The sequence below is a fragment of the Hevea brasiliensis genome, chromosome 16 (assembly GCF_030052815.1).
Source record: "Hevea brasiliensis isolate MT/VB/25A 57/8 chromosome 16, ASM3005281v1, whole genome shotgun sequence".
Taxonomy (NCBI): Eukaryota; Viridiplantae; Streptophyta; class Magnoliopsida; order Malpighiales; family Euphorbiaceae; genus Hevea; species Hevea brasiliensis.
This window is the reverse complement of record NC_079508.1, coordinates 5,869,960-5,896,517: the sequence shown is the minus strand read 5'-3', so window position 1 is coordinate 5,896,517 and position 26,558 is coordinate 5,869,960. Positions and strand designations below refer to the sequence as shown.

The following is a 26,558-nucleotide window of genomic DNA, read 5'->3' as shown; positions in this document are numbered from 1 at the left end:
TTATGGGGATTTCAAAATTAACCAGAGGAATTTCTGAGTCTATTGAATTATTAGGTGTTAATTGAGGAATGGTCCTGAACAAACGAAAATAGAATATATTATAAGGATGGAATTCAAATGGAAAGAAAAAGAGAATTGGATATAAATGCGCTATTAATTCATTAAGATTTATGACATAAGAAAAGGGTCCATTTATAATGTTACACTTGCCACCATGGACAAAATGATCAAGTGTAGATAACCAAAGGTACTTTACTCGAAATTAAGTACAGGGATGTCCTCTGCTGTCCAGTTGTCTAACTCTTGCCCCTCAGCTATTGGCGAGACCAGAGCCTCATACAAGGAATCTAGGTGGATGACGTCGATGGATGGTTCATCAGGTAATTCTTCAACCTCTGTCGGATTTTCGATGACCGGTTTAGTGAATACCTCTGTGATTCTCGGGACTACTTTCATTCTCTCGATTTTCTGGTCAAATCTCTGATCCCGAAGTCTATTCCTCATCCAGAATCGTCCATCCATGAGGGCATCTTCCTCATATCCTAAACCACGAAGGCCCACCTTCTTGATAGCCGGTATGGGTTCAACAATTCCTTGTAATGTGGCGCCTAGGCCTTTGCCTTCTTCATATCCATTCTTCGACATTATTTTGGCTACCATAGCCATAGCCCCTTCATTTCTGGTTTCTTGTAATCCGAGGGCCTGGAAAGAGCTTTCTAATGACTCCTCGGCAGCTTCCACATAAGGAAGTGATTGTGGCTTGGTAACCAATATGGCTTCTTCCCCTTTCACAGTGATGATTTTGCCGTCCATAATGTACTTTATCTTCTGATGCAAAGTTGAAGGAACGGTATTCGCTGAATGGATCCACGGCCTCCCCAGCAACACAGTGTAGGCTGGTTCAATGTTCATCACTTGGAATGTGATGTTGAAGGTGTATGCGCCAATTTGGAGTAGCAATACAATATCTCCCAATACTTCCCTTCTTGTACCGTCAAAGGCTCTTACCACCATAGCACTTTGACGTATATCCGATTGGTCAACTGGCAGTCTAGCCAAGGTAGCACTAGGCAGTACGTTGAGTGCTGATCCATTATCAATAAAGACCTTGGCCATTATACAACCTTTGCATTTCACTGTCACATGTAGGGCTTTAGTATGTGCCAAGCCTGCAGGATCTATCTCTTCTTCAGAAAAGGTAATAAAACTGGATGCCTGGATTTGTCCCACTATTTTCTCGAACTGCCCCGGTGTGATATCGGGGTTCACAAAGGCCTAATCCAGAAATTTCTGCAGGGCTTGCCGGTGCACCTCAGAGCTCAAAATCAGCGATAACAGTGAAATTCGGGCAGGTGTCTTTCTCAACTGTTCCACCACATCATACTCACTCTGCTTCATTATTTGGAGCAATAGCTCCTCCTCTTCTTTAAGCCCGGCGGGTTCTACTTCCCCTGTTTTCTCAATCCCATCTTCTGTACTTTGCTATAATTCTCCCATTTTTACTTTCCCCTTCTTCTTTTCTTTTTCATCAGACCCGTAACATCTCCCACTTCGAGTTATAAACTCGACTCCTTGCTCAGGTGGGGAGAATTTTGTGGCAGCGACGGGCTGAGGATTAGGTTGGGGAGTAGTATTGCTGGTAGGTCCGGTATATGTCATTTTGAAGTGCTCATGGGGAGTGAAGCACGGTTTTGGAGGTGCCAGAGGTGGAGCAAGATTAGGAGCCGACTTACTGCTCGATGCTCCTTGGGTTAAAACTTGGAAGTTATAATTCCAAGGTATGGCATGAGTATTGGTGACAGGAAGCTGGGGCGGGGTTCGGATAATTATTACTGGTGGTGAGGCCACTGGGGGTGAGAAGGTGATTCTGGGTTTGGGGGTTGAGGTATTCTGGCCAAACCTGGTGGTGTTTACTTCGCCCTCCACTTTCGATCTCCTTTGGCATCTTAAAATTCGGAGGGACAGCAAGTTCTGGACCTCTTGCAGGAATCCCTCACAGTCTCGCAGCTCATGATCAGTTGCCCCTCCATGGTAAGGGCATCCCGTACCCTTTTTTCTGATCCTGATACCTGAGGGCAAAGGTAACCTTCCCTCATCGCCATGGCAAAAATTTCCTCAAGGTGGGGAATCAGCTCGTCTACCTCTGGTATCGACCTCTCCCCGTCTGATTCTATCATGTTTATACCATTGCCTGTATTATGATTAGGCAACGAGTTTGAGGTAACATTGGGGAGAGAACCATTCCCTTCAATCTTCAACCACCCGTTCCGGATTAAAGCGTGCACTCTCCCTCTGAGTGCCCCGCAATTGTCAGTTGAATGCCCTTGTGCCTCTCCATGATATTCACAACGGGCAGTGGCATCATACCACCTGGGGTATGGTGGCTGAATTGGGCCTAGGGGAACTGGTACTATCTGGTTTATACCAACGAGGTATCGGTATATTTCACTGAGTGGGAGGGGAAGAGGCGGATCAGGATTTCTTGGTGGTCTGGGGTTATTTTGTGGTGGTCTGGGTTGGGTAGGTGGAGGAGGAGGTCTAGGCTGGTAATTTGTAGGCGGTGGGTATTGCGGGCGTGGGTGTGGATAATTTGGAAAAGGAGGTGGAATGTTTGCAACTGTTTGGCCATGAGGGGGAGGACATGGCCGGTAGTTATTTTGAGGAAATGGGGAGTAATTATTTTGACGGGTGATGGAATATACATCACCCTCCTTCTTTTTGCCAAAACTGGTAGTTTTCTTCGCAGGATTCTCAGTCAACTCCTGCAGCCGTCCAATCCTTAAATTTGCTTCTATCCTTTCACCGGCTTGGATAATGTCAGAGAAGCTGTTGGAGGTATTCCCAATCATCAGGTTAAAGTAAGGAGCCTTCAGTGTTTCGATGAATAGGGAGCAGAGTTCATTGTCGGTTACTGGAGGATATACTTCTACAGCCTTCTCCCTCCATCTTTATGGCATACTCTTTGAAGCTTTCCCTGTCCTTCTGCACCAAGTTTTGGAGATCTCTCCTCGTGGGGGCCACGTCGCAGTTGAACTTATATTGTTTCAGGAAAGCATTAGCTAAATCCTTCCAGGAGCGGAGTTTGCTTCTTTCTAACTGAATGCACCATCTCAAGGCTACTCCGGAGAGGCTCTCATGGAAGAAGTGAATTAGAAGTCTGTCATCTTCTGTCAAGGCAGACATTTTGGCAATGTAGGTTGCCAGGTGAATGCGGGGGTCTGAGTTCCCGGTGTACTTATCGAAGTCCGAGACTTTGAATTTGGGTGACACCACCACATCTGGCACCAATCTAAGTGACGCCACATCGACTGAACCATACATGTTCAGTCCCTCTATTGCTCTTAGTCTTTCCTCTAGAGCAGATAGTTTTTCATTTTCCTTGGTCTTATTTTCTCCTCCTAGTGTAAAAGATACTCCCCCAGCTGGGAAATGAGAGGTGGAGTGAACTGGAGGGATCAGTATTGGAGGGTATGGATCGGCATTTGAGATGGCTGGGTAATGGGAAAAAGGTGGGTCATTATTTATAGTAGCCGGATTGATAGTGATTGTCGAATCCGGGATAGATGACTGAAAAGTAAAAGAAGTTGAAGCTTGATGCGGATCATTCGTTGTAGGTGGTGGGGGAGGTAATGGTAGGTTAGGTTCTGAAGCTGATTTATTTTGGGACATCTCCCTCATTAGCCTCATGAGTTCTGAGACCTGGTCTTTCAGCTCGGATACTTGCCCTTGTAAGTTCTGTACTTGTTCCTGATCTTCCATTATCTTCTTTGTTTGGGATCTTGTTAAGTACACTCGCTTGGGTTGAACCGTGTCCTTGATCAGACTTGCCTTATTTGAAGCAATGTTGATTTTCTGTAAGGAAATAAATAAAAGCTTTTAGTGAATTTTGAATTTCATAAAAACTAAAGGTCCTGGTTCGGACAAAGGATACAGTGGCATTTGGGAGCCAAAATGAAATCTGCAGAAGGATGGTTGCATCAATTTTATCATGGCATCATTCAATAGTCTAACTGTGAATGACTGGATTGAATGCGCATTTATGATACCTGTTCATATGGCACATCCAATTTTTCGCATAACCCTAGCGATGGGGTTCCTACGGGAATTATACTATTCATTCATCATTTTGCTAAACAATGGCCCAAAAATCATTCTATTAACTGAATATTTGTACACAGCACCCTTTACATTGGCCTAAGCTCAGGGAGGTTTTTTATAATGAGATGACATTTCCTGAGATACTCATATAACCTTTCTTCTTGTTTGGCAGGGTCGAACGCTTTCAGAGCATACTTGGATTCAGGTAGGAGTTCTTGTTTTCCCTGTGCTATCGTTCTTTCCAGCTGGTCAACATTCTCCTTCAGCTCTTGATAGAGAGCAGCTTGTCTTTCTTTTTCCTTTCTTTCCTTAGCACATTCTTTCAGGATATCGTTGATGAGCAGTGCCTGTTCCTTCAATTCAAGCTTCTTCTTTTTGTTTTCTTATTTATACTCTTCTACGAGTATCTCTTGGTATTTCATTTTTTCCTGAAGCTTACTATTCTTCCCTTCTACTTCTCTTACCACAGCTTGGAGAGAACCCTTTTCCTTTTCCCACCGTGCTTCTTGCTCTTCGAAGCCCATCTTTTCGGCCCTTGCCTCTTCCTTGAGTCTTCTCACTTTTCTTTTAAGGTTCTGCCGTTGGTCCTCTAACTGCTTTATTTGTTCTTGCAGTTGCGAGTTTTCGGTGTTTGCTTTCTGTAGTGAGTCAGCCAAATGATTATTAGCTTCTTTCGATAGGATGTTTCAAATGAGGGTCATTGCTTTCGACTCGCAATGATCAGTGTTCTTGGTCCCTGTCAGCCCTCCATTTAAGATAGTCGCCCATGGCACTCGGACCTTTAGGTGACCTCTCCATCAGAGTGATGTTTTCCCAAGATTTGCGAGCTATTTTCAACCCCTCCTCTTCCTTGAGCTCATAGTAGAAGTGACCTTGGTGGCATTCTTCTTCATTGATTCTGAAATGTGTTGAACCGAATTGCCTCATTACTAAGGCCGGAGTGTAATTTGTGTACCCAGTCACTCCGATTAGGGATACTGATTGATTGTTCCCCGTGCTGATCAAAATGGATTGACTTGACGTCCACAATTTCTTCCAATAATAGTTACGGCTATTGAAGCTCAAAATTCGTTCTTGCCACTGCGGCTCATCCTTCGGGCTGATTACCAATCGGGTCATTTTCTCGATGAGAGGCTGGTCAAGATACCAAGTTAATCCCTTCGTCTCCACGGCACACATATGACTAATAATCCAGAGGTGCAACAGCTGAGAATAACACTTAATGGACCCCTTGCCTTGCTGTCTACAGTAAGTGAGGGTTAAGAAAGTCTCGGCAAGTATTGCCGGTACTGGATTGACTTTCTATTTCTCTACTGCCCAGAACAATTCCACAACACCGCAGGTTATGATTTCGGAAGGCCCAGGGAACAAGATCAATCCGTAAATTGCTAAAGCGAACATCAACGAAGCTTGATCCCACTGTTGATCTTGGATGCATTGATCCAACCCTTTCTTGAGGTAAGTCCAATACCATCCATGTGTGTTCCCTTTGACGGTTTCTCTCGCTTTTGCTTCTTCTGGTGAGATCCCCAGCATATGTGCGAGCCGTTTCCAGGTCTGCCTATGTTCAAGGTGTAGGTAAATCCGATTCTGCGCCGCATAAGGGATTTCTAACAATGCTTGATATTCTTCGATAGTGGGAGCAGTATCGATGTCATTGAAAGAGAACATTCTAAGCTTAGGGTTCCAAACTGGCAACATGGCCTTTAGTGCCAGGACCTGAACCCTAACTCGCATCAAGGTTGCAATCCTCCCGTATTTCTTCTCAAATTGTGCTTTGACCTGATAGGGAAACGACTTCCAACCATCGGCCAGACCCTCGAGACTGTTCATCCTGACTTCAATCTTGCTCAGGTCCAATGGAAGTAATGAGCTAATATCCCTTTGTGGGGGCACTGAGCTATGAGACGATTTGGGCCATGGTTTAGCATTCTGTTCTGATTTAAGAACTTCTTCTGCCGACTGACTCGAGGATGCCATGTTAAAAATGATGCTTATCCTTTTACAGACCTTATTTTGGTGATGGCTGCAAGAAAAAACTGGTTAGTGGGATTAATTCAGGTAATCTTGAATTATACTGTTGGCAGAGTGATGCCTACACATTTATCAAAGTAGGAAAATGTGTAGGTTTTCTTAACAGTATGATTCAAGATTACCCTTAAGAACAAAATAAAAATAAACAGAATAGGGTAAGAGTAAGCATGCCCCCTTTGTCTTAAAGTAAAGGAAAGTCCTAATAGCAGCTGGGTGCTATTTAGTTGGACAGTTCTATCTTACAAGGTAGCTCGCTATGGCTTCCAACTATCGTGATAGTTTAGCTCAGGGTCTAATTTTCTAAAAGCCACAGGTTCTCAAATTGCCCCTACTGTAAACAGTAGAGCCCCACTCTATCCCCCACGATACTGTCGGGAAAATTCCACGGGTATCACGCTGAATAGAACGAGTTTCAATTTGAGCAGAAGCCTTCATGGATACTAACGGGGTAAAACCCATGGGTACTGCTATATGACTCCCTCCTACTTTCCTAAAAGGGTAAGAAAGCCCGGGTATAGGGCTGAAGTGTGTGAGGACATCGTGTGAGTGTTCAGTGTGTGAAGGGACACCTTTACCTCTTCCCAATTCAGGGGGATTTTTATTTTTCCTTTTTTTCTTTTAAATGAAAAGCACTGCAGAAAGTAAACAAGCAAGACAAGCAAAATGGTTAGCAGAGATAACAATAATTAACGTATAGAATTTTGCGGAGTGAGCCCATCTAACTATGATTTGATCACAAAATTAAATCTACTTTTGGACCTCTAGACCGGGGTTAAGTTTTAAAGACGTCCCCAGCGGAGTCACCAAGCTGTCACAAGGTGTTTTGCGATCGCCTGGACGAACACTCACCGAAGTGGGAAAAGTGAGGAGTCACCACTTTAATTTTGAGGGAAATTAAAGAAAACCATTTGTGAAAGTAGGTTAAAATGAAACCACTTAAAAAATAGAGATTCTAAGTTCAGGGTCCGTAAACGGGTAGGGAAGGTGTTAGGCACCCTACCTCGTCCCTCAACGAGGGTAAGCAGATTTAACTTCACGTTCTTCATAGTTAGGAGGGTTTGAATGGAAATGTTAATCCTTTTGACAAAAAGGAATATTTGATTTTTCACTAATCCGGATTACCCAGATACATAAGTAAATGAGACAACCTTAGTGAGTTACTATTGCGTATTAATTTTATTTCAGGGGGGGATCATCTTACGTATTTGTTGGAATTTAATTTAGGAATCGGATAAGAACTCTCTTCCGATCTCCTTAAAATATTTATTAAAATTTTTAGGCTTGAGAATCGGACAAGAACTCTCCTCCGATCTCTTTGAAATATTTATTAAAATTCTTAGGTTGAGAATCGGATAAGAACTCTCCTCCAATCTCCTTTTTCAAAATATTTGTTAAAATTTTTAAGTGAGAATTGGATAAGAACTCTCCTCTGATCTCCTTTTCAAAATGTTTGTTAAAAATTTTTAAGTGAGAATCGGATAAGAACTCTCTTCCGACCTCTGTTAAATATTTATGGAAATTTTGGGCGAGGATCGGATAAGAACTCTCCTCCGACCTCTGTTAAATATTTATGGAAATTTTGGGCGAGGATCGGATAAGAACTCTCCTCCGACCTCTGTTAAATATTTATGGAAATTTTGGGCGAGGATCGGATAAGAACTCTCCTCTGACCTCTCTTAAATATTTATGGAAATTTTGGGCGAGGATCGGATAAGAACTCTCCTCCGACCTCTGTTAAATATTTATGGAAATTTTGGGCGAGGATTGGATAAGAACTCTCCTCCAATCTCCTTTTTCAAAATATTTGTTAAAATTTTTAAGTGAGAATCGGATAAGAACTCTCCTCTGATCTCCTTTTCAAAATGTTTGTTAAAAATTTTTAAGTGAGAATCGGATAAGAACTCTCCTCCGACCTCTATTAAATATTTATGGAAATTTTGGGCGAGGATCGAATAAGAACTCTCCTCTGACCTCTGTTAAATATTTATGGAAATTTTGGGCGAGGATCGGATAAGAACTCTCCTCCGACCTCTGTTAAATATTTATGGAAATTTTGGGCGAGGATCGGATAAGAACTCTCCTCCGACCTCTCTTAAATATTTATGGAAATTTTGGGCGAGGATCGGATAAGAACTCTCCTCCGACCTCTGTTAAATATTTATGGAAATTTTGGGCGAGGATTGGATAAGAACTCTCCTCCAATCTCCTTTTTCAAAATATTTGTTAAAATTTTTAAGTGAGAATCGGATAAGAACTCTCCTCTGATCTCCTTTTCAAAATGTTCGTTAAAAATTTTTAAGTGAGAATCGGATAAGAACTCTCCTCCGACCTCTATTAAATATTTATGGAAATTTTGGGCGAGGATCGAATAAGAACTCTCCTCCGACCTCTGTTAAATATTTATGGAAATTTTGGGCGAGGATCGGATAAGAACTCTCCTCCGACCTCTCTTAAATATTTATGGAAATTTTGGGCGAGGATCGGATAAGAACTCTCCTCCGACCTCTGTTAAATATTTATGGAAATTTTGGGCGAGGATTGGATAAGAACTCTCCTCCGACCTCTATTAAACATTTAAATGGGGACCGGATAAGGACTTTTCTGATCTCTCGAGGTTTAATTACAACTACGCATCATAAGAACCTGAGACTAAGAGTTCCGGTATTCAAAGATGCCAAGGGTCGGAATAAGGCTTTTTTTAACTTGTTGGTACCTTGTGACCAGACATAGGATACCAGATTAAATTTTACCGATCTCCTACGTAATTACCTTACCAGTACCTTTTTATACCTAATCCGTTCTGTTTATTTATCTGAAATTTAGTTTCATTCCGCTTTATGACGTCATACTGAATCACCTTCTATGTTAGCCTAGTGATTCAACTCTATTATTTTCTTGACGTACTTTTCAGGCCTTCTATTTTATAGAAACACTTAAGACACAACTACCTACATTTTATCGAACTACTTATACGCTACTTGAGATGAGGACTCTCGCATTTAGAAGTAGCAAAGCTTAACAAAAGGAATGGACCAGTTGACAAAGAAAGTAAACTTCGGGAATAACTTTCATTTCACCATATAAATTTGGCGAAGATTACAAACATAAAAGTAAATGGAATGCGTAAAATAAAGAGAGCTTTTAGTGAAAAAGAGATATAAACACTCACCTGTAAGGAGCCGAACCTACTGAATTAATCGCAGAACGTAATAGGAGCGTGGGCTGTTTAGCCTGAAGGCTGAAGCTTGCCTAGAAACGAAGGATGCTTAGCTAAACTGCAGTCAGGTTTAAACAACCAAGTTGAATGGAGTTGAGCTTGGAGAATGAGAATGGAAATAAAGATAACAAAGAACTAAAAGTAAGAGCGTCACAGGATAATGAACGAACTGAAAATGGAGAGTTCCAGTATTTCAAGAATCCCTTTTGCAAGAAAACACTTCAGAAAACTGGTTTCAAAAGTTTTTTCTTATCAAAAGCTTAAAAACAGTAGAGTAACGAACTGAATTAAATTTCAGAGTTCTTCTGCTATAGTAACTACCTCTCTTTTTTTGCCCGTCCCTTGAACAGTTTTCATGCAGGTATTTATAGGAACCGGGTGCTTCCCCTAAAGGGTCAAGATCTATTTTGAGGGAGATGAAGGGTCAGGATTTCGAAGGACATGATCTGAGGCTCAGGAATTAAAGAGGATCAGAACGGACGGTCGAGATCCCCTTCAGAATATTTGTACTTTTCCTCGTCTAATCAGACGGTCCCAAATTCTCTTTTCCGGGGCGATCCGAGGGCTGGGAATAAAAAGCGCCGATCTTGTCGTCTTCTTCTTTGATCCAAGGGCTCTGGACTCGTCCTTACAAATGAGATCAACGGTGGAGATTGAGATGTACAGCACTGTCGTGACATATTCTGGCACTTGTCAGGAATGCGGGCGATTCTGAGGCGTGCGGTGGGGATCTCGTCTGCCACGCTTTAACTACCTCGGCTCTGATTATGACGACGGTTAGCGGAAGTTTGTCTTATTCTTTTTGCTATCCGACCTCCTTTCTTTTTCGATCTTCCTAACACGCTCTTTTCAGATCTTTCATGCCGGTCTACCTTCTACCGATCTTTACCACACCAGTCTTCCTTTTATCGGGTTTGGTCCAGTCAAAGCATTTATTTCCCTCAATTCTCGAGGCGTCCGCTTCATTTTCTGTTTGCAATAAATGCTCAAATTTTTTCCTATATATACCTTCAAACGGGAAGCCCTACCTCCCTTGACTTTCTCCCCTATTCTCCTCATTTTTCCTGTTCTAGCTGCTCCGGCAACAATCCCGGACAAGATGACCGTTTTTAATCATTTTTCGGTTGCCCTTTTTGTTCCTATCCTGAAAATTTACGATCCCGGTGATCGAAAAATCATGATGACCTTATCTGATGATAGTGAGAGAACTGGACTAATTAACCGATCTGGATCAAGGACCTCGATCGTACCGATCTCGAATCGTTCGCCCGATATAATCGACGAACTGATTTCGAGCGAGAAGACTGCTAATATTCCCCTCAACGCCGGTGTTTGCTCTTTGGCGTTCATCTGGCTCCTCTCCACACTGGGTGTTCCGACAGCGGCTCGGTTTAAAGCGGTAACTTTGATGACGACCTCTCTCATTCTCATGGGAGTCATAGTCCCCTCAGCCGGTCTCCTGGTCAAACACATCTTTTGACTCAGCCACGAGACTAGGCTTTGATATAGGCCGTTTAGATAGGACGTTCCACCGATCTCTAGAGATCGCCCTTATGATGTAATTAGACCTTTAATGTAATCCGATCTCTAGAGATCGCCCAAATGATGTAATTTGATCTTTTGGAAATAAAATTTAATTTTGTCAATTATCACTTTATTATTATTGATTGTTCTCCGATCTCTAGTGTGTTTATCCGATCTGGTCTCCAACTGAACAGCCCTTATCCGATCCGCACTTCAGAATGTTTGCCTTAATTAGCCGATCCCTAACTAGCCGGTCTCTCCTTATGGAATTTTGGAATATTCATGAGACGTGTCAGAACAGCTGGCGAGTCCCGCTAACCGATGCACTGCCTGGAACATCGTGAGCATTAAATGCTCGGACGACTATAAATAGGGGTGGGGGTTAGCCAGTTGCTCCCTTATGTCATTTTTTATCTCTCACGGACAACTTCAAAATTCTCTCATTTTCTCAAGTTCTTCCGACACCGATCAGACTCCGGTAAGGGTTTTGATCCTTCTTCTAGTTTAAATTCTTTATTTCCTTTGAAAATGAGCGGCGCCAAGGATCAGAGAGTAACGAGCCCTCCTTCCATTCAGTTCTCGTGGTCGTCTGACGAAGTAGAGGTTGTCGGGCCAAGCGCGCGACCTGAACCTCCTAGGGTTTTCGTTCCAGCTCGGGGGCAAGCAGCATCATCAAGGCATGTACCTTCTTCGGGGAGGGAAACTCTTCCCATGGACGAGTTGCCATCGGTCCTTCAAGAAACCGACCTGCAGTCGTTCAGCCAGGTGTATAACATTCGACCTGATTCCTACGAATTGATTAAGTGTCACGGCGATCTTCGTGCCGATCACTTCTTCGAGGAGAACGATATGATCGTGGTCTACGAAGAACAATTAAAGGCCAGTCTGCAGTTCCCTTTGGACAACTTCTTCAAAGAAGTTTTGAAATATCACCAAGTGTGCATCGCTCAAGTTCACCCAAACTCGTGGCAGATCTTGGTAGCCTTCCGAGGCCTCTGTCGAGCTAAGGGACTCCGTCCTACAGCTAAGGTATTCGCCGAACTGCATAGGTTGACTCGTCGGAAGGACGACCAGTATTGGTTCTTCCAGGCGAAACCCCATTGTGGACTTTTTACCGACCTACCTTCCTCCCTAAAGAATTGAAAGAACCGCTTCTTTATGCTGAGGAGCAAAATTCTGAACAGCTTTGAGGGCTTCCCCCGCAGCTGGCTGCACCAAGGTCCCCTACTACCGAAACGCATCACACTAAATAGAGAAGAAGGCCTGATGGTGATGGAGCTAAAGGAACAGGCGGGCAGAGAGAAGTTCTCTTGCTTGGATGCAGTGACGGCTGAGCTGCATCATTGGACTCTACAGCTGGTCACTGGCCAAGATCGCGGGCTTCAGCTCTCTGATCTCGGCATCGGTATTTTCTATATCTCAGATCTTTGGACCTTAGCGATCTCACTGACCTCTTCTTTGTGCAGGTATGGCAAGCGGCGAAGCCTCTAAGGAGAGCCGGAAGCGGAAGAGAGAGATCTCCCGGAAGGTACTGGAGATGAAGCGTTCCGAGCTGCTTCAAACGCCTAGTCATGAGCCCAGGGAAATACAGGAAGGCTCGTCTCAACCTTCTGGGCCTCCGGTCATAGAAGTGGTCCGATCTCCTCCTCGCCGAGAAGAGCCGCCTCCACCTCCTCCAGTCGCTCCGAGTGCGAAAGGGGGTCCTTCTCAACCTCCTGTAAGGTCCCTTTCCCGTGGTGCCCAAGTCTTGATCCCCTCACTGGAGAAGAATTGCACGGTTCGAGAAAACCCCAGTTTCGCTAAGGTCTTGGCATCCTCCATCTGCCTTCGAGAAGATTGGGATAGGCTATCTCCGGATAACCTTGATGACATCTTGACCAGATCTATGAGCCTGAACGTGGAGTGTTTGGTGAACCAGCACATGGTCTGGGAGAAGGCTCATCGCCTGGGTAAGGAAGTCGAGAGGATGGGTCATGAGGTGTCTTCTCTTCGATCCCAACTTTCGTCCGCTCAGGACTACATATCTCAAATTGAGGGACGAATGAAGTTTTATGAGGACAAGCTGGCCGAGCAAGCTCATGTTCTAGCCGAGCGAGATCGTGTTCTCGAGGAAGTTCAGGCGCTCCGAGCTGATGAAGCTGCTCAACTCGCTCATCTTGCTAAGGAGCTCAAGGCAAAAGAAGAAGAAATTGTGACCGGAGTGGCCGGCGCTTAAGTGAATGCTCACAGAGATCTCCTGGCTGAGCTCAAGAAGCGTTATCCCGAGGAGGACTTCTCCTGGATGGCCAACCTGGCTCCCGAGGACGAAGGTGAGGGTAGCGAAGAGGAGGCTGAAGGTGAGAGAGAAAATGAACAACATGTAGTTCAGGTTGGAGGTGATCCCCCAGCTGAATGACTTGTATAAATTTTGAAATGAAATGAAAGTTCCCCTTTTGTTCAATGATTGATTGTGATCGGAAAGTTTCTAAATTGCGTAAGCACTTGATTGTTTGAACATATTAGAATGACAACTGAAAGTGATTATTAATCTAAGTATAGGAGATCGGAAAACGCAATATGCATGAGATCAGTTACGAAACGGGACTTAATTAAAATTAGAAATTTGGCTTTGAACACTTAAGATCGGGATCATCTTTAAACCGAGTCAAAACCTTTATCATTCTCAAATTTTTAAATGAGAGACCGGCAATAAGACTGGTGGTATGAAGGCCTTATGTTGGTTCAATCTTATTTGACAAGAAAGATCGGAAATATAATTAAATGATCAGGGGACTCGGGAATTGGTTTGAGGGATCGGTGAGGCTTTAAATGACCTGGAGACTTGGTATTAATTAAATTCCTTTTGAGGGGAGATCGGAAGTGTGGTCGGTTGGCAAAGGGGATTGTGTTGGGGATCGATTTCAAAGTTTATTAATTTCGGGGGGATCGGTCAAATATGTTGTCGACACTCCTTGTACTTAGCACGGGCCGTGTAACATATCTAGCAAAGAAACTCGAGAAACAGAAAGTTACACGTGTCCCAGAGCTGTTAGTAGTATGCCCTAGAGCATATCATTTAGTATGTATCTTGTACATATTTTATTAATAAAAGGCATTTTCACTTTTTTGTTTACATAATATATTTATGTGTAATGGAAAAGGTCCATTGATATTTTGTTAGAAATTCTATTTTTAAGTTGTTAAGAATATGAGTGACAGCATTTCTAGCACAAAGTATTATAAATAGGTTCACAATCGAGGATACTTCACAATAAGGACATGACTTATCTAGTAAGATTGTATTCATGTTTATTCCCAAGTTATTTATATGAGATGTAAATAAGATGGAATTGTGAGTCTCATGAGAAATAACAAACATGATGGGCACTTATACATGATAAGTAGGTCGAACCAGTGACACTTATGATAAGCACATGGAGTTTACTCTTGTCAATGTATTGTCATAAATCATATCAGTGCATATAATCTTTAGACCTGAGATAGCACAATTATCTTGTATATAGGTGGTTTGAGTTTGATACTACTTTCATACTTGTACTATGTATGGGTATATGGTCATGTGTTGGCTCCTACTAGTTATATAAGGAGGTAGGTGTTGATCAAGATGGAATCTGTTCCTCTAAGTAAATAGGGATAAAATCTTATGTTCATTTAATTGTTCTTGATGTTTCAAGTTCCTGGCCAGGACAGATAGATTTATTCAAAAAAGAGTTTCTGATGAGAAAAACTTTTTAATCAAGAACTCGAATTAAAGAGAACATAATATTCATAGCAAATGGAGTTTGACATATACCATGACTCTAGCTCAAATTGAGATTTTGTAACAGAGAGATTCTAGTGCATGGTAACATATGATTATAGGTTCATTTAAGGTAAACCTTATTACTAATTGGGTGGCCATGGCATGCTATGCTAGGTGTTAATCATGGTCTATGAGGTGCATAAAATGATTTAGAGAAATCGTTTATAGTAAGAAAAAGTTCTGATGATATTAGGAGTTGATATCATGTCTTATTGCCAATTAATGATGAGCCTAGTAAGTCACACACATACACAAGTAATCACAAAATTAAATATAATTTAATTAATTAATTAAAGAGTTTAATTGATTAATTAAATAGGTTTGGTTTGCAATTAGATTACAACGTCCCTAGCATGGCTTGAAACCAAATCTAGGTTATTTGATGTATAGTATAAGTTAAATTTATATTTAAAGTGTTTAAATATGAATTTAATTAATGAGAAATTAATTAATAGAGATTAATTAATTAATTTATATTGATATAAATTGTTTAGAAGAAGAGAAATAATTATTTTGGATTAAGAACTCAAAATTAAGACACAGGGGTATTTTGGTCATTCACAGGGTAACATATGGCACCATGATATGGTGACACATGGCATTACATATAAGCTTGCCAAATTTCTTTTAATCATGTAAGATGATTAAAATTAAGATTAAATATAGGTTTGACACTTGGCACAATGTGATTGGGTCAATTAAACCTAGAGCCAATCAGAAGGTGACATGTGGCAAGGGTTTTAAGTGGTGACCTAGCTATACAAGTGTAAGGATGAAAGAACAAACACAAAAACTGCTGTATTCTAAAGGTGCTGCCACCCCTTGGCTGCCTCTCCCTCTCTTCTTCTTCTTCTCTCATCAATTTAAAGAGATTAGTAAACAATCTCTTGAATTAAAAATACTAGAAATTATTTCTAGTGTCTTATTTACATTTGTAATCTCTTAAAAGGCAAAACTTGATTTTCTAATTCATAGAAAAAGCTTTAGAAGTTGTTCAAGGGCTTCCATAGGGAATCTTGGTGTGGACAAGCTAGAGAGACAACATCTAGTGTCCTAAAGATGCATCCCAAAGGTGACAAACACACTGCAGTGCATCAAGAGGTTAGTGCTCTTATTCTTAATCAAAGCTGCAAACTCTCTTTGGTTCCTTCGTTTCATCTCCCTGGACAGATTTTTATTATTTTATTTCTTCTGCATAACTCTCTTTTTATTGTTTTTACCTTTTATCATGATATTTGCTGAACTCATCATGAGTGAGTAGTTTTCTTATTCTGGATTTGGGAGAGTAGCTCTTGTAATTATTATTATTGATGAACACTGAGTTTTATTTATTGGATTTGAGATTCGTTTCTTAATTTAATTTCTTGTGATCTTAATGCATGCTATGTGCTGGTACCCACTTAGTCATGATTGTAAATGTTAATTGAAGGACTGAAAGGTGAAGATTAACATTAGAAAATCAAGATCTTGAACCTAGGAATTCTAACCTAAACATAGGCTGATACCTTTGTGGAACTTCAAAATTTGTCAAAGATCCTAAAGGATTTTAATTAATTTAATCGCCACGAAAGTTAGGGGTGAGCAGATTTTAGTTCAAACCGAAAAATCGAACCGAACTAAGTCAATTATATTCAATCGGTTCAGTTTTAAAATTTAATCAGTTCGGTTCGATTTCACATTATATAAATTTCGGTTATTTCGGTTCGGTTCAGTTTTGAAAAGAAAAAAATTGGTTAAACCGAACCAAACTGAATAGTAATTTATATATTCAAATCGAACCAAATCGAACCGAATTGATTTTTGAATTGCTTTATTTTTATGGGAAATTTATGAATTATATTTTATTTTATATATATTAATTGTTTAATTTCATTGATTAATAGTTATTAGGTTCAAACCAAAGTCAAAATTAGATCAAATAATTTGAAAATCAAGTCTAAATTAAAAATTAATTAAAAATCAAAACCGATAGGTTTAAACCAAATCAAACCGAAATAAAGCAGTACGGTTTGATTCGATTTTTCACCTATTTTGGTTCGGTTCAGTTTCTAAAATACATAATTCAGTTTTTATAATTTAATTTAGTTTGGTTCGGTTCAGTTCGGTTCGATTCGAACCGAATGCTCACCCCTAACGAAAGTAGGGTTTGAGTTAATTAGAATACACCCTAGATGCCTTGAGAGAGGATTTAGGATAGCTTAGAACTGATTTCCATCAAGGAAAACGACCCTAAATTCAATAAATAAACTAGATAACATCCATAGTAAGATTTAAGTGTGAAATCTTAATTCCAGAATTATTCCAAAATAGATTATTTCATTTTAAGTTTACCATTCTAGTGTTTAAAATTAACAAACTTCATTCTCTAAGTATTCGATAGCCTAGACAGTCAAAATTACTGTGTAGATTGATACTTGCTAAACAAATTCCTCGTGGGAATGATACTCTATTCATCACTTTATTACTTGTTAACGATTCGTTCACTTGCAGTGGTTGCAAAATAGCGAAAAAAGGAACCACCCTAACTTTTTATGGTCAAACTCGCAGAATTAGCAGTTAACAAGTAGCAGGGATATAGACCACCACCACCACTTAGTTTTCAAAATAGAGGACAAAACTTAGCACAGCCACCACCACCTCCTTAAACTCAACAGCCTGAATCCAAGTTGACCATGGAATCCATGATGGAAAGCTTTTTAGCAGCACAACAGTAGTAGAATGAAATGATAAAACAACTAGCTTCTAGAATAGACCAACTGGCTACTCACAACAAAATGCTTGAGAACCAAATTGCTCAGCAAGCTAGCTATTCAAGCAAAGCCATTGGTAAGCTGCCAAGTCAACCAGAAATGAACCTTAAAGAGCATTATAAGGCAGTTGCTTTGAGGAGTGGCAAAATTTTAAATGAACAACAACCAGAAGAAAAGCAAAAATCAATGGATGAAACTTTTGGTGATTCTGATGACCAAACAAAGGGAGAAGAGAATAAAGCTGAAAAGAACAAGGAAGAGGAGGAGAACAAGAAAAAGAAGCTACCTGAACCATAACAACCCCCTCTACTTTTTACTCAAATATTTCAGAAGGCCAAATTGGACAAGCAATTTAGAAAGTTTTTAAAAGTTTTACATAAATTTTATATTAATATTCCTTTCACTGAAGCACTATCTCAGATGTCATCGTATGCAAAGTTCTTAAAGGAAATCCTCTCAAAGAAGAGAAAGCTGGAGGATTATGAGACTATTGCTTTGACAGAGGAATGCGGTGCCATTTTACAAATCAAGTTGCTTCCAAAACTCAAGGACCCTAGAAGCTTCTCGATACCTTATCTTATTAGCAACATGAATTTAAACAAGGCCCTTTGTGATCTAAATGCAAGTGTGAGTCTAACACCCCTATCAATATGCCAAAAGCTGAATGTTGGAGAGCTTAAACCGACTACAATCTCATTGTAACTAGCAGACAGGTCTGTCAAGTACCCAATTGGCATCTTAGAGAACATCCCCATTAGGGTAGGCAAATTATTATTCCTATTGATTTTGTTGTCCTAAAAATGGAAGATGATGCTCAAATTTCCATCATACTAGGAAGGCCTTTCTTAGCAACTACTAGAGCTATTATAGATGTTAAGAAAGGGCAGTTAACTCTCAAAGTAAGAGATGAGGAAGTAGAATTCAATCTATTTAGAGCAATGAAACATAAGTCAAACACGAATGAGTGCTTAAGAGTTGACAATATTGATAAGCTAGTTAAAGAGGAATTCCATAAGAGATATCCTAAAGATCCTCTCGAAGCATGCATAGTGCACAGCAACACCATAGATGATGAAAACAAAGAGATTGAAGCTTATATACAATCTTTTAAAGCTAGCCCACCTCTACCCTTAGCTCAAGCACTATAAGTGGAGGAACTAAAGGATTCAAAACCTAAGGCTGAACCACAAAAGGCTAAGAAATAGGTAGAATTGAACCCTTTTCCCTCTACTCTCAAGTATATATTTCTAGACTCAAACTCTAATTATCCTATCATAATAAATGCTAACCTAACTAGTTTAGAACAGGAAAAACTTTTAAAGGAACTTAGGACCTATAGTAAAACTATAGGGTACACAATAAAAGACCTTAAAGGGATTAGCCCTTCTATTTGTATGCATAGAATACCTATGGAAGAGAATAATAAGCCTACCATTGAACATCAAAGGAGACTAAACTCTAATATGAAGGAAGTAGTGAAAAAGGAAATTTTAAAACTATTAGATGTAAGTATTATATACTCAATTTTTTATAGTAAATGGGTTAGTTCGGTGCATGTAGTACTTAAAAAGGGTAGGACAACTATTACTAAAAATGAAAATAATGAGCTAATTCCTACTAGGATAGTCACTGGTTGGTGTATGTGCATTGATTATAAAAAGTTGAATAGTGCCACCAAGAAGGACCACTTTCCCCTTTCATTCATTCACTAAATGCTTGAAAGGCTAGCCAAGCATTCCTATTTTTATTACTTGGATGGGTATTCGAGATTTTTCTAAATCCCAATTCACCTAGAAGATCAAGAAAAGACCACAATTGCTTGCCCCTATGGTACTTTTACCTATAAGAGAATGTCTTTTAGTCTCTGTAATGCCCTAACCACTTTTAAAAGATGTATGATCACTATTTTTTCTAATTTTGTTAAAAACATTATGGAGGTTTCTATGGATGATTTCTCTATTTATGGAACCACTTTCGATGTAACGCCCTCACTTTAGGTAGTTTCGTACATTCTACTGTTCCAGTGACCAATGGCTGTCTGGAGAGCCAGAATTTCTAGAACTATAATTGAACTAGAGTAAGGAGTCATAAATGGTCTAAGTTATGACAAGAAAAATTAAGGAAAAATTTTAGAATTGAAATGCATTAAAGTTGTAACACCCCAAAGTTCGGTAGTGCGTTCTACTGCTCCGGTGACCAGTATTGTCCGGACAGCTAGGATGCCTAGAACTACACTTTGACATGAGGGAGGAGACATAAAATAATGAAATACAAGAAAAGAAGATACAAGAAAAACAAAGGAAAAATAATAGCAAAGAAATGTGATCAAGTTAAGCAGTAGGAAACCTAACGATGGGTGATCATTTGGGAAGTCACGGCGTGGACCGTTGACTAGCTCCTGGATCATGGGAACCACGGAAAACATTTTAGGACTTAAATAGACCCTTATTGAAGAATAAATATCATTAGAAAAATCAAAGAAAAATTATATAATTAGTACAAAGAAAAGTGAGAAATCGAAAAACGGACAAAACCCGGTGTTACCGAAAAATCGAGAATGCAACCCGAACAGGGGCATTATGGTCATTTGATATCCCGAATTGTCTTTTGACCTAAATGTCCATTAAAAATAAATAGTATTACACTTAGAAAATAAAATGAAAAATTAGTTTAGTGGTACCTAATACAAATAGCTAAAATCATGGGTTAATGTGGAATAAATGCACAATTGGCTTATTATATGATTATTTGGAGTTAGTGGACCATTAAAGGATTAATTAAACACATAGTGGGGCAGGTGTACTTCCATTACACCATCAGAAAATTTCATCTTCTCCATTTTACCAAAGTTGCCGTGAATGAAGGTGAGAGAAAACTCCATGGGCGTTTCATGCAAGCTCACTTAACCTCCCCATTTTCAACTCCAATCCCTTAAGTGGCTTCATGAAAGTTTGTCTACTCATCACAAGGAAGAGTTTGATACCAAATTTGAGAAGTTTAAGCAAGGTTTAACAAGCTCCAACCATAAGGTAAGTTAGTGTTTTTGAAGATAGCTTTGTTAAGTTTTGTGTGCATGTTACGGGTGTTGGGTTTGTGAAGAAAATTTTTGAGTTTGAAGAGTTATTGTTGTGTTCATTTTGGACAGCCATGGAGTCATGTATTTGATGAAATAATTGTGCATATATTTGATGAGAAATGATGTTGATCATGATGATTTAATAACCTAGTGAATTACTTCATATTTATATGGTGATTTTTGGCACTTGAATGAGAATTGATGAATTGTAGGGCAATTTGGTGTTGAAGAAGATTTTCGGCAGCTTGGGGACACTTGAATAAATGTATGTATTCATGGAAGTGTTGGCAGAATATTGACATAGAAGGATTGATGGATATGTATGTGAACTTGTTGTGTAAAGAGTATGTAAAAACTAGTAATGTTATGTGTATGTGTAATTGTGTTTGGACTTTGGAAATTAGAGTTATATTTGGTGTATTAAAGATAATTGTAATCTGCCCAAAGAGATGATAATGTAAAGTGGGATGTGGTTTTGGTAATGAACCAAAACAGAAATGGTAGGAAAGTAAACATATTGCAAGGTAAATGTGTCATGGATGTGTGTTAAGCAAAGTAACCAAGGGCAGTGTACATTTTAGCCAATAAGTTTAAATGTGCAACCTCAATTGGTATGAGACTAATTGGAGGTGAAACTAGGCACAAAATGTGCCAACTTTCATTGAGAAAACATACCAAAATTCTGCTTGCAAGGTGACCTAAGAAAATGACCAATTCGGATTAGGTGCAATTAGGACCTGAAAAAATGACCAATTGGGCAGCAGTGAGTGTTTAGGCCATAACTCACTCAAAACAGGTCCAATTGACCTGAAATTTTAACCATGAATAGTTAAGACCCATACCTACAAGTCTTATGAGGACACCAAAACCCAGAAATGACCAGAAGCAAGTCAAAAAGCTTGCACAAGTTCGGGTCCAAAAACTGGCCGAACCAAAGTTGACCAAATTGACCTAAAATTGACCTAATTTGATGCCATTTGACCAGCAATAGTGTAATGACCATAACTTGGTCTACTTAACTCGAATTGACCTGAAATTTTGCCCCGCGTGCAATAAGACATAGATCTACAAGTTTGTAGTTTTGACCGAAACCCGAAAACCGAGGGAACTAGATCGTCCGGCTAGGTCAAACTAGTATCCCGAAATCCAACAATTTGCAATAAAATGCAAGAAAACGCAACATACATAGAATTGAGCTTGGTAACACGTACCAAACCTAAAACTCTATCGAATATGACATATTAATGACACTAAGACCTAATTTACCTAAAACGCATCGAGGGTCGGTATATTAGGTGATTAAGCAAATAAAGGTATTCAGTGAATTGTTTATCGAACATTATCGTTAGAGGCAAATTAATTTAGCACTGAAACACTTCAAATTGTGTTTCTCAGTTAACAAGGACTCAGCAAAAGGGAAAGAAATACTGAGTCAGGACCAGGAGACAAATATCAGAGGTTTGTGCACAACAACTATTTCTTTTGAATTATTTTCAATTGAAATAAATATTGAATATTTGTATATTATTGTTTTAAATTGTGGAAATGTATTTGAATGAATATTTATTGCTTGAAAAGCATTGTAAATGATTTGAAACTGTGAGAAATTGTTTGAATGACATTGATGGATACTTATTGATTTAAAAGCATTGGAAATGGTTTGAAACCACAGCTATCATGTATATTGATTGTATTCCTCATTAGCTTGTCTAGTGGGGACGAATTGAATTCCCTCTCCGTCAAGTGTTGAGGTGTGTGCCTGTTGAGGACGAATTGGATGAGTACTCATATTTTTGCTAGCTAGCTATGTTATTCCTCATTAGTCATCGACTTTTGGGACGAATTGAATACCTCATTAGCCATCGGCTTTTGGGACGAATTGAACTATGGATCATGATTAAGCTGTGTGTGATTTATTGATATGTATTGTGAGATTGTGAAATGGATTTAAACTCTCATTGACATATACTGTCTTTTGAATTCAAACATGATCTAACTTATGAAAATTATTGTGATATTGACAAATGGAGTTTAAATTCTTGTTGACAATTACTGTCTTGAATTTAACTATGATTTTAAGTATCCACTATTTACATGACTTATGAATTGTGATTTAAATTGTTTTTGGTTAATGTTGTGCACCACTGAGACATTGTCTCAAATGATAGCTTTATTCTTTGTCGCGCAGTAGAGAGACAGACAGGGCAGCAGACTAGGCTGCATATACATCCAGCGAGGGATTACCTGGTATAATGAGTATACCAGTATTTTGCATTTTGTACTGTAATGTATGACACTATATGTACATATTGTTTTTTTTTGGTTTTGAGCAGTTGTAAATTCAAATTGTACCTTGAAGTTGTAAATTAATTATGAGTTATTTGACTTGTAAAAATTGTATTATATTTCCTTATCTCAGACTTTGAAAAATTTCTATGGAATTGAGTTGATAAATTGTTGTGTTGAGAAATGTATTGGAGTTGAGATTTGGAAAATTATTGAAGTGCTTTTTACAGGTTTTCTGAAGAACTGTTTTGTCCAAAATACAGATGGCACTCTGCCAAAATTTTTACAGAAATTCCAAATAAACCAAATGAGTTAGTTGTTTCACTTCAGTTCACCAAAGTCTTTAACACCTGTAAATAGTGCTCACCACTATAAAAGAAGTAAGAAAAGTTTTTAAAATCCCTTGTAGTGTATTTAATGGGTTATCAGTAGACGAAGTTGGTAATTCATTAGGTATACTACGGGATCATGTTATGCCTTACAGAGGGGTAGGGTGTGACAAAAGTTAAGTGAGCCGATGCTTCGGCGTGGGTGACCTAACGGGAAGTTGCTGTAAAAATAGCTAATAGCCCTAAACTTGGGGGAAACCCAGTGAAATAATTTCTGGGATGCCAGAGAAGAGTTACAGTGCCCTAGGTAGCATTAGAATACCAAGAAAATGTTAGGAGAATTTTTAAGATCGATACAGACAATTTTAGTCCGTTAAGCAAAACGAAGGGCATTGTGATCATTTCACCTTCAGAGATGATTTTTGACCAACTTGTCCAATTGAGTAAATAAATTATATGACAAAAAATATAAATAAATATTGATGAAAAATTAATTAAAAATAAATAGAAAAGGAAAGAAAATAAAATGGAATTAAATTAGATTTATTGCATAGGCATGATGTAGTGATGATGTCATTAAAAATTTTGTAACCAATTATAACTAACAAGTCCACTTAAATTCATTAAAAAAGAGAAAAATGAGTAAAAAAAATACCATCTTCTTTATTTTGCTCAAGTTGGCCGAAAATCTCCATGGGAGGTTCTTTCCTTCTTTCTTTTTATTTTGCTTGAATTCCACCAAATTACACCATAATACCCCTTCTTGCTTTCATTAAACTTGGTCCTTGCATCTTGGGCAAGCTAGAGAAAGCAAAAAGAAGTGGAAATTTGAAGTTAGGAGAAGCTTGGAAATTCTTCAAAAGAGGTTAGTGCCTAACTCTTGCTTTCTTTCTTCTTTAATAGTTAAAACTAAGTTGAATGAAGGTCAAATTTCATGAAAAATGATACAAATGGTGCATGAATGAAGGTTTGGATTTTTGGCCAGCTTTATGGGAGTGGTAGATTGATGGTTTCTGATGGATTTGAATGGTTTAAAAATGGTGTTTGATGTGTAGAAATCAATTAGAATTTGATTAGTATGCTTAATGTGATATGTGTTGTGTAAATCTTGAATTAGAGCTAGGGTTTGATATAAAAATTAGGAATTTAATGATATTTTGATAAATTGTTCATGTTGAGACCAATTATGGACAAAATGAAGTGCATGGAATGTGAATTGTGGATGGTAGTAGTGTGGGAAGGTGGTATTGGGAGTGTTGTTCATACGCAGGGAATTCTGGACCTATGAGTCCAGTATGTTTAAATGAACATAAGTAGAGCTAGACAGCTCCAATTGGTGTGACGCCAATTGGAAATGAAATTTAAGACCATAAGCCACATTTTTTATGAAGCAACCTTGATCATAAAACAAACTTAGAATACCCTAAAAATTGCCTCAATCTGGGTAACACACAAGCTGTCCCTGGAAAATGACCAAATAAACAGTGTTTGTTCATTTGGCCATAACTCAGTGTAGAAATATCCAAATGACCTGAATCTTATATCAATAGAAAGATTAGACAATTTAGAACAATTTTCATGAAGAACCCAAACTCAAATTCTGAACCTAACCAATTCAAATTGCTAGTCCAAGTTAGAACACTAAATCTAGCAGAACCAAATTTGCCCAGAAAATTTGGGTAAGGACTAATCCGGCCAGTTATGGTAAATTGACCATAACTTGAGCTACAAAACTCCAAATGGAGTGATTTAAAAAGGGAATTAAAGATGACACATAAAGGAATAACTTTCATGAAGAGAATTTTGTCAAATTCCTACTGTACAAATGACCAATAGAACAGTAATCTTAGAACTTGAAATCTAAAAACTGTAAGTAACCAAGACTAAGCTTTGAAATGGTATTGGCAATCAATACCAATAAAAATAAAATGCAAAATGTGGTACCTTGGTGAACTTAGGCTTAACAAATCTATTATGAATTAAAAAGTCAACCTTTGAAGGAAAATGGTCAAGTGAATAGTAACCCCAATGATATAGAAACTGACATAATAAATTAGAAAAACTAGTAGGATGGTTAATATAGATAAAGTGATTAATGAAATAATTGTTATAAATTGTGATCAATATGAATGATATAATGAATGAATAAATGAATCATATTAATGAATAAATGAGACATTAGTTCTCATTATTGTAGAAAGGAATAATACTTTGAGTACAATGGTATATGATAACCATTGTTGTGAATTGTGATCAACACAAATGATATAATGAATAAATATATGAATTATGATGAAGGCAAAATTTATGTAGAAATGTATTTTAAAAATTTATACTTCTGCTAGGAATAGAATTGAAATGTTATAAATTATAATTGGAATTTGTCATGAAATACTGCGTAAGGCTTTATGCCTGTATTCATGGCTTTATGCCTGCACTCATGGCTTTATGCCCGCACTCATGGCTTTATGCCCGCACTCATGGCTTTTATGTCTGATTATATGTTTTCATGGCTTTTTGCCATATTGATTGCATATGTGGTTGATGTACTGAGCTTACACGTCCCATGGTATGACGGCCCGCCAATGACCTGTTATCTAGTTTAGTCAGCCTGTCATAGGTTACTTGGGCAGAGAAATTTATTGAAATGAGTTAAGAATAATAGCAACTGAAAATATTAGCAATTAAATAAAAGAGTAAAGAATATTTAGAATAAATTAAATTAGTTATTTAGTAGAAAGAATTGAAATGAATTGTAACGATATTAAAATTTAATTATTATGAAATAATCTGCGATAACTTAGAAAGTATTGATGAAATAATAAAAAGATTTGCAAAAGAGATATAGGTATATTACTACTATGAATTTAGGAATAAATTGCTTCTTAAGAGGAATAAATTAGAACGAAAGATAGTTAATACTAGAAGTATTATATTAAACTAAATTAAATTCAAGAGTACCCAAAGTATAATCTATTTCTTTCTTTATTTGTATATATTATTTTCTTGTTATATTATTGCACCACTAAGCAGCAATGCTTAGCGCGATGGATTGTTTCCTTCGCGTAGGTACTGAAGGTAAAGCCCAGTAAATATTAAACAGAGATTTTGGAGTTCTGATCTGCAGAAGTGTCTGAAGTATTCAAGGTTGTCACCTCCTCAGCAATGCAAGTAGATAGGGCCCATATAGATCATATTTTATATTTTGTATAAAATGCTTAGATATTGTATTGTAATGGAGTTTATGAATAGGTAATTAATAGGAATATGATGTAAATTAATAAATTAGTTTTTTTCATATGTAATTAATTTATATATCATATAAATTATGAAATTATATAATTTGAGCATAAATGAGATTGTATGGGTTTGAAGACAGAATTGAAGTACATAGATGATGCATTAAATGATGAGATGATTATGAGAATTATTAATGAGATTT

At 38.4% G+C, this 26,558-nt stretch overlaps 1 protein-coding gene across 1 annotated transcript; it reads left to right on the top strand.

Annotated features, from left to right (window-relative positions):
• The first annotated feature begins 17,845 nt into the window (after window positions 1-17,845).
• On the top strand, window positions 17,846-18,573 carry LOC110670987 (uncharacterized). Its single transcript, XM_021833323.2, has 2 exons — window positions 17,846-18,050; window positions 18,233-18,573. The coding sequence occupies exons 1-2, from the start codon at window positions 17,846-17,848 to the stop codon at window positions 18,571-18,573; spliced, it is 546 nt and encodes a 181-aa protein (XP_021689015.2).
• Window positions 18,574-26,558: the final 7,985 nt, after the last annotated feature.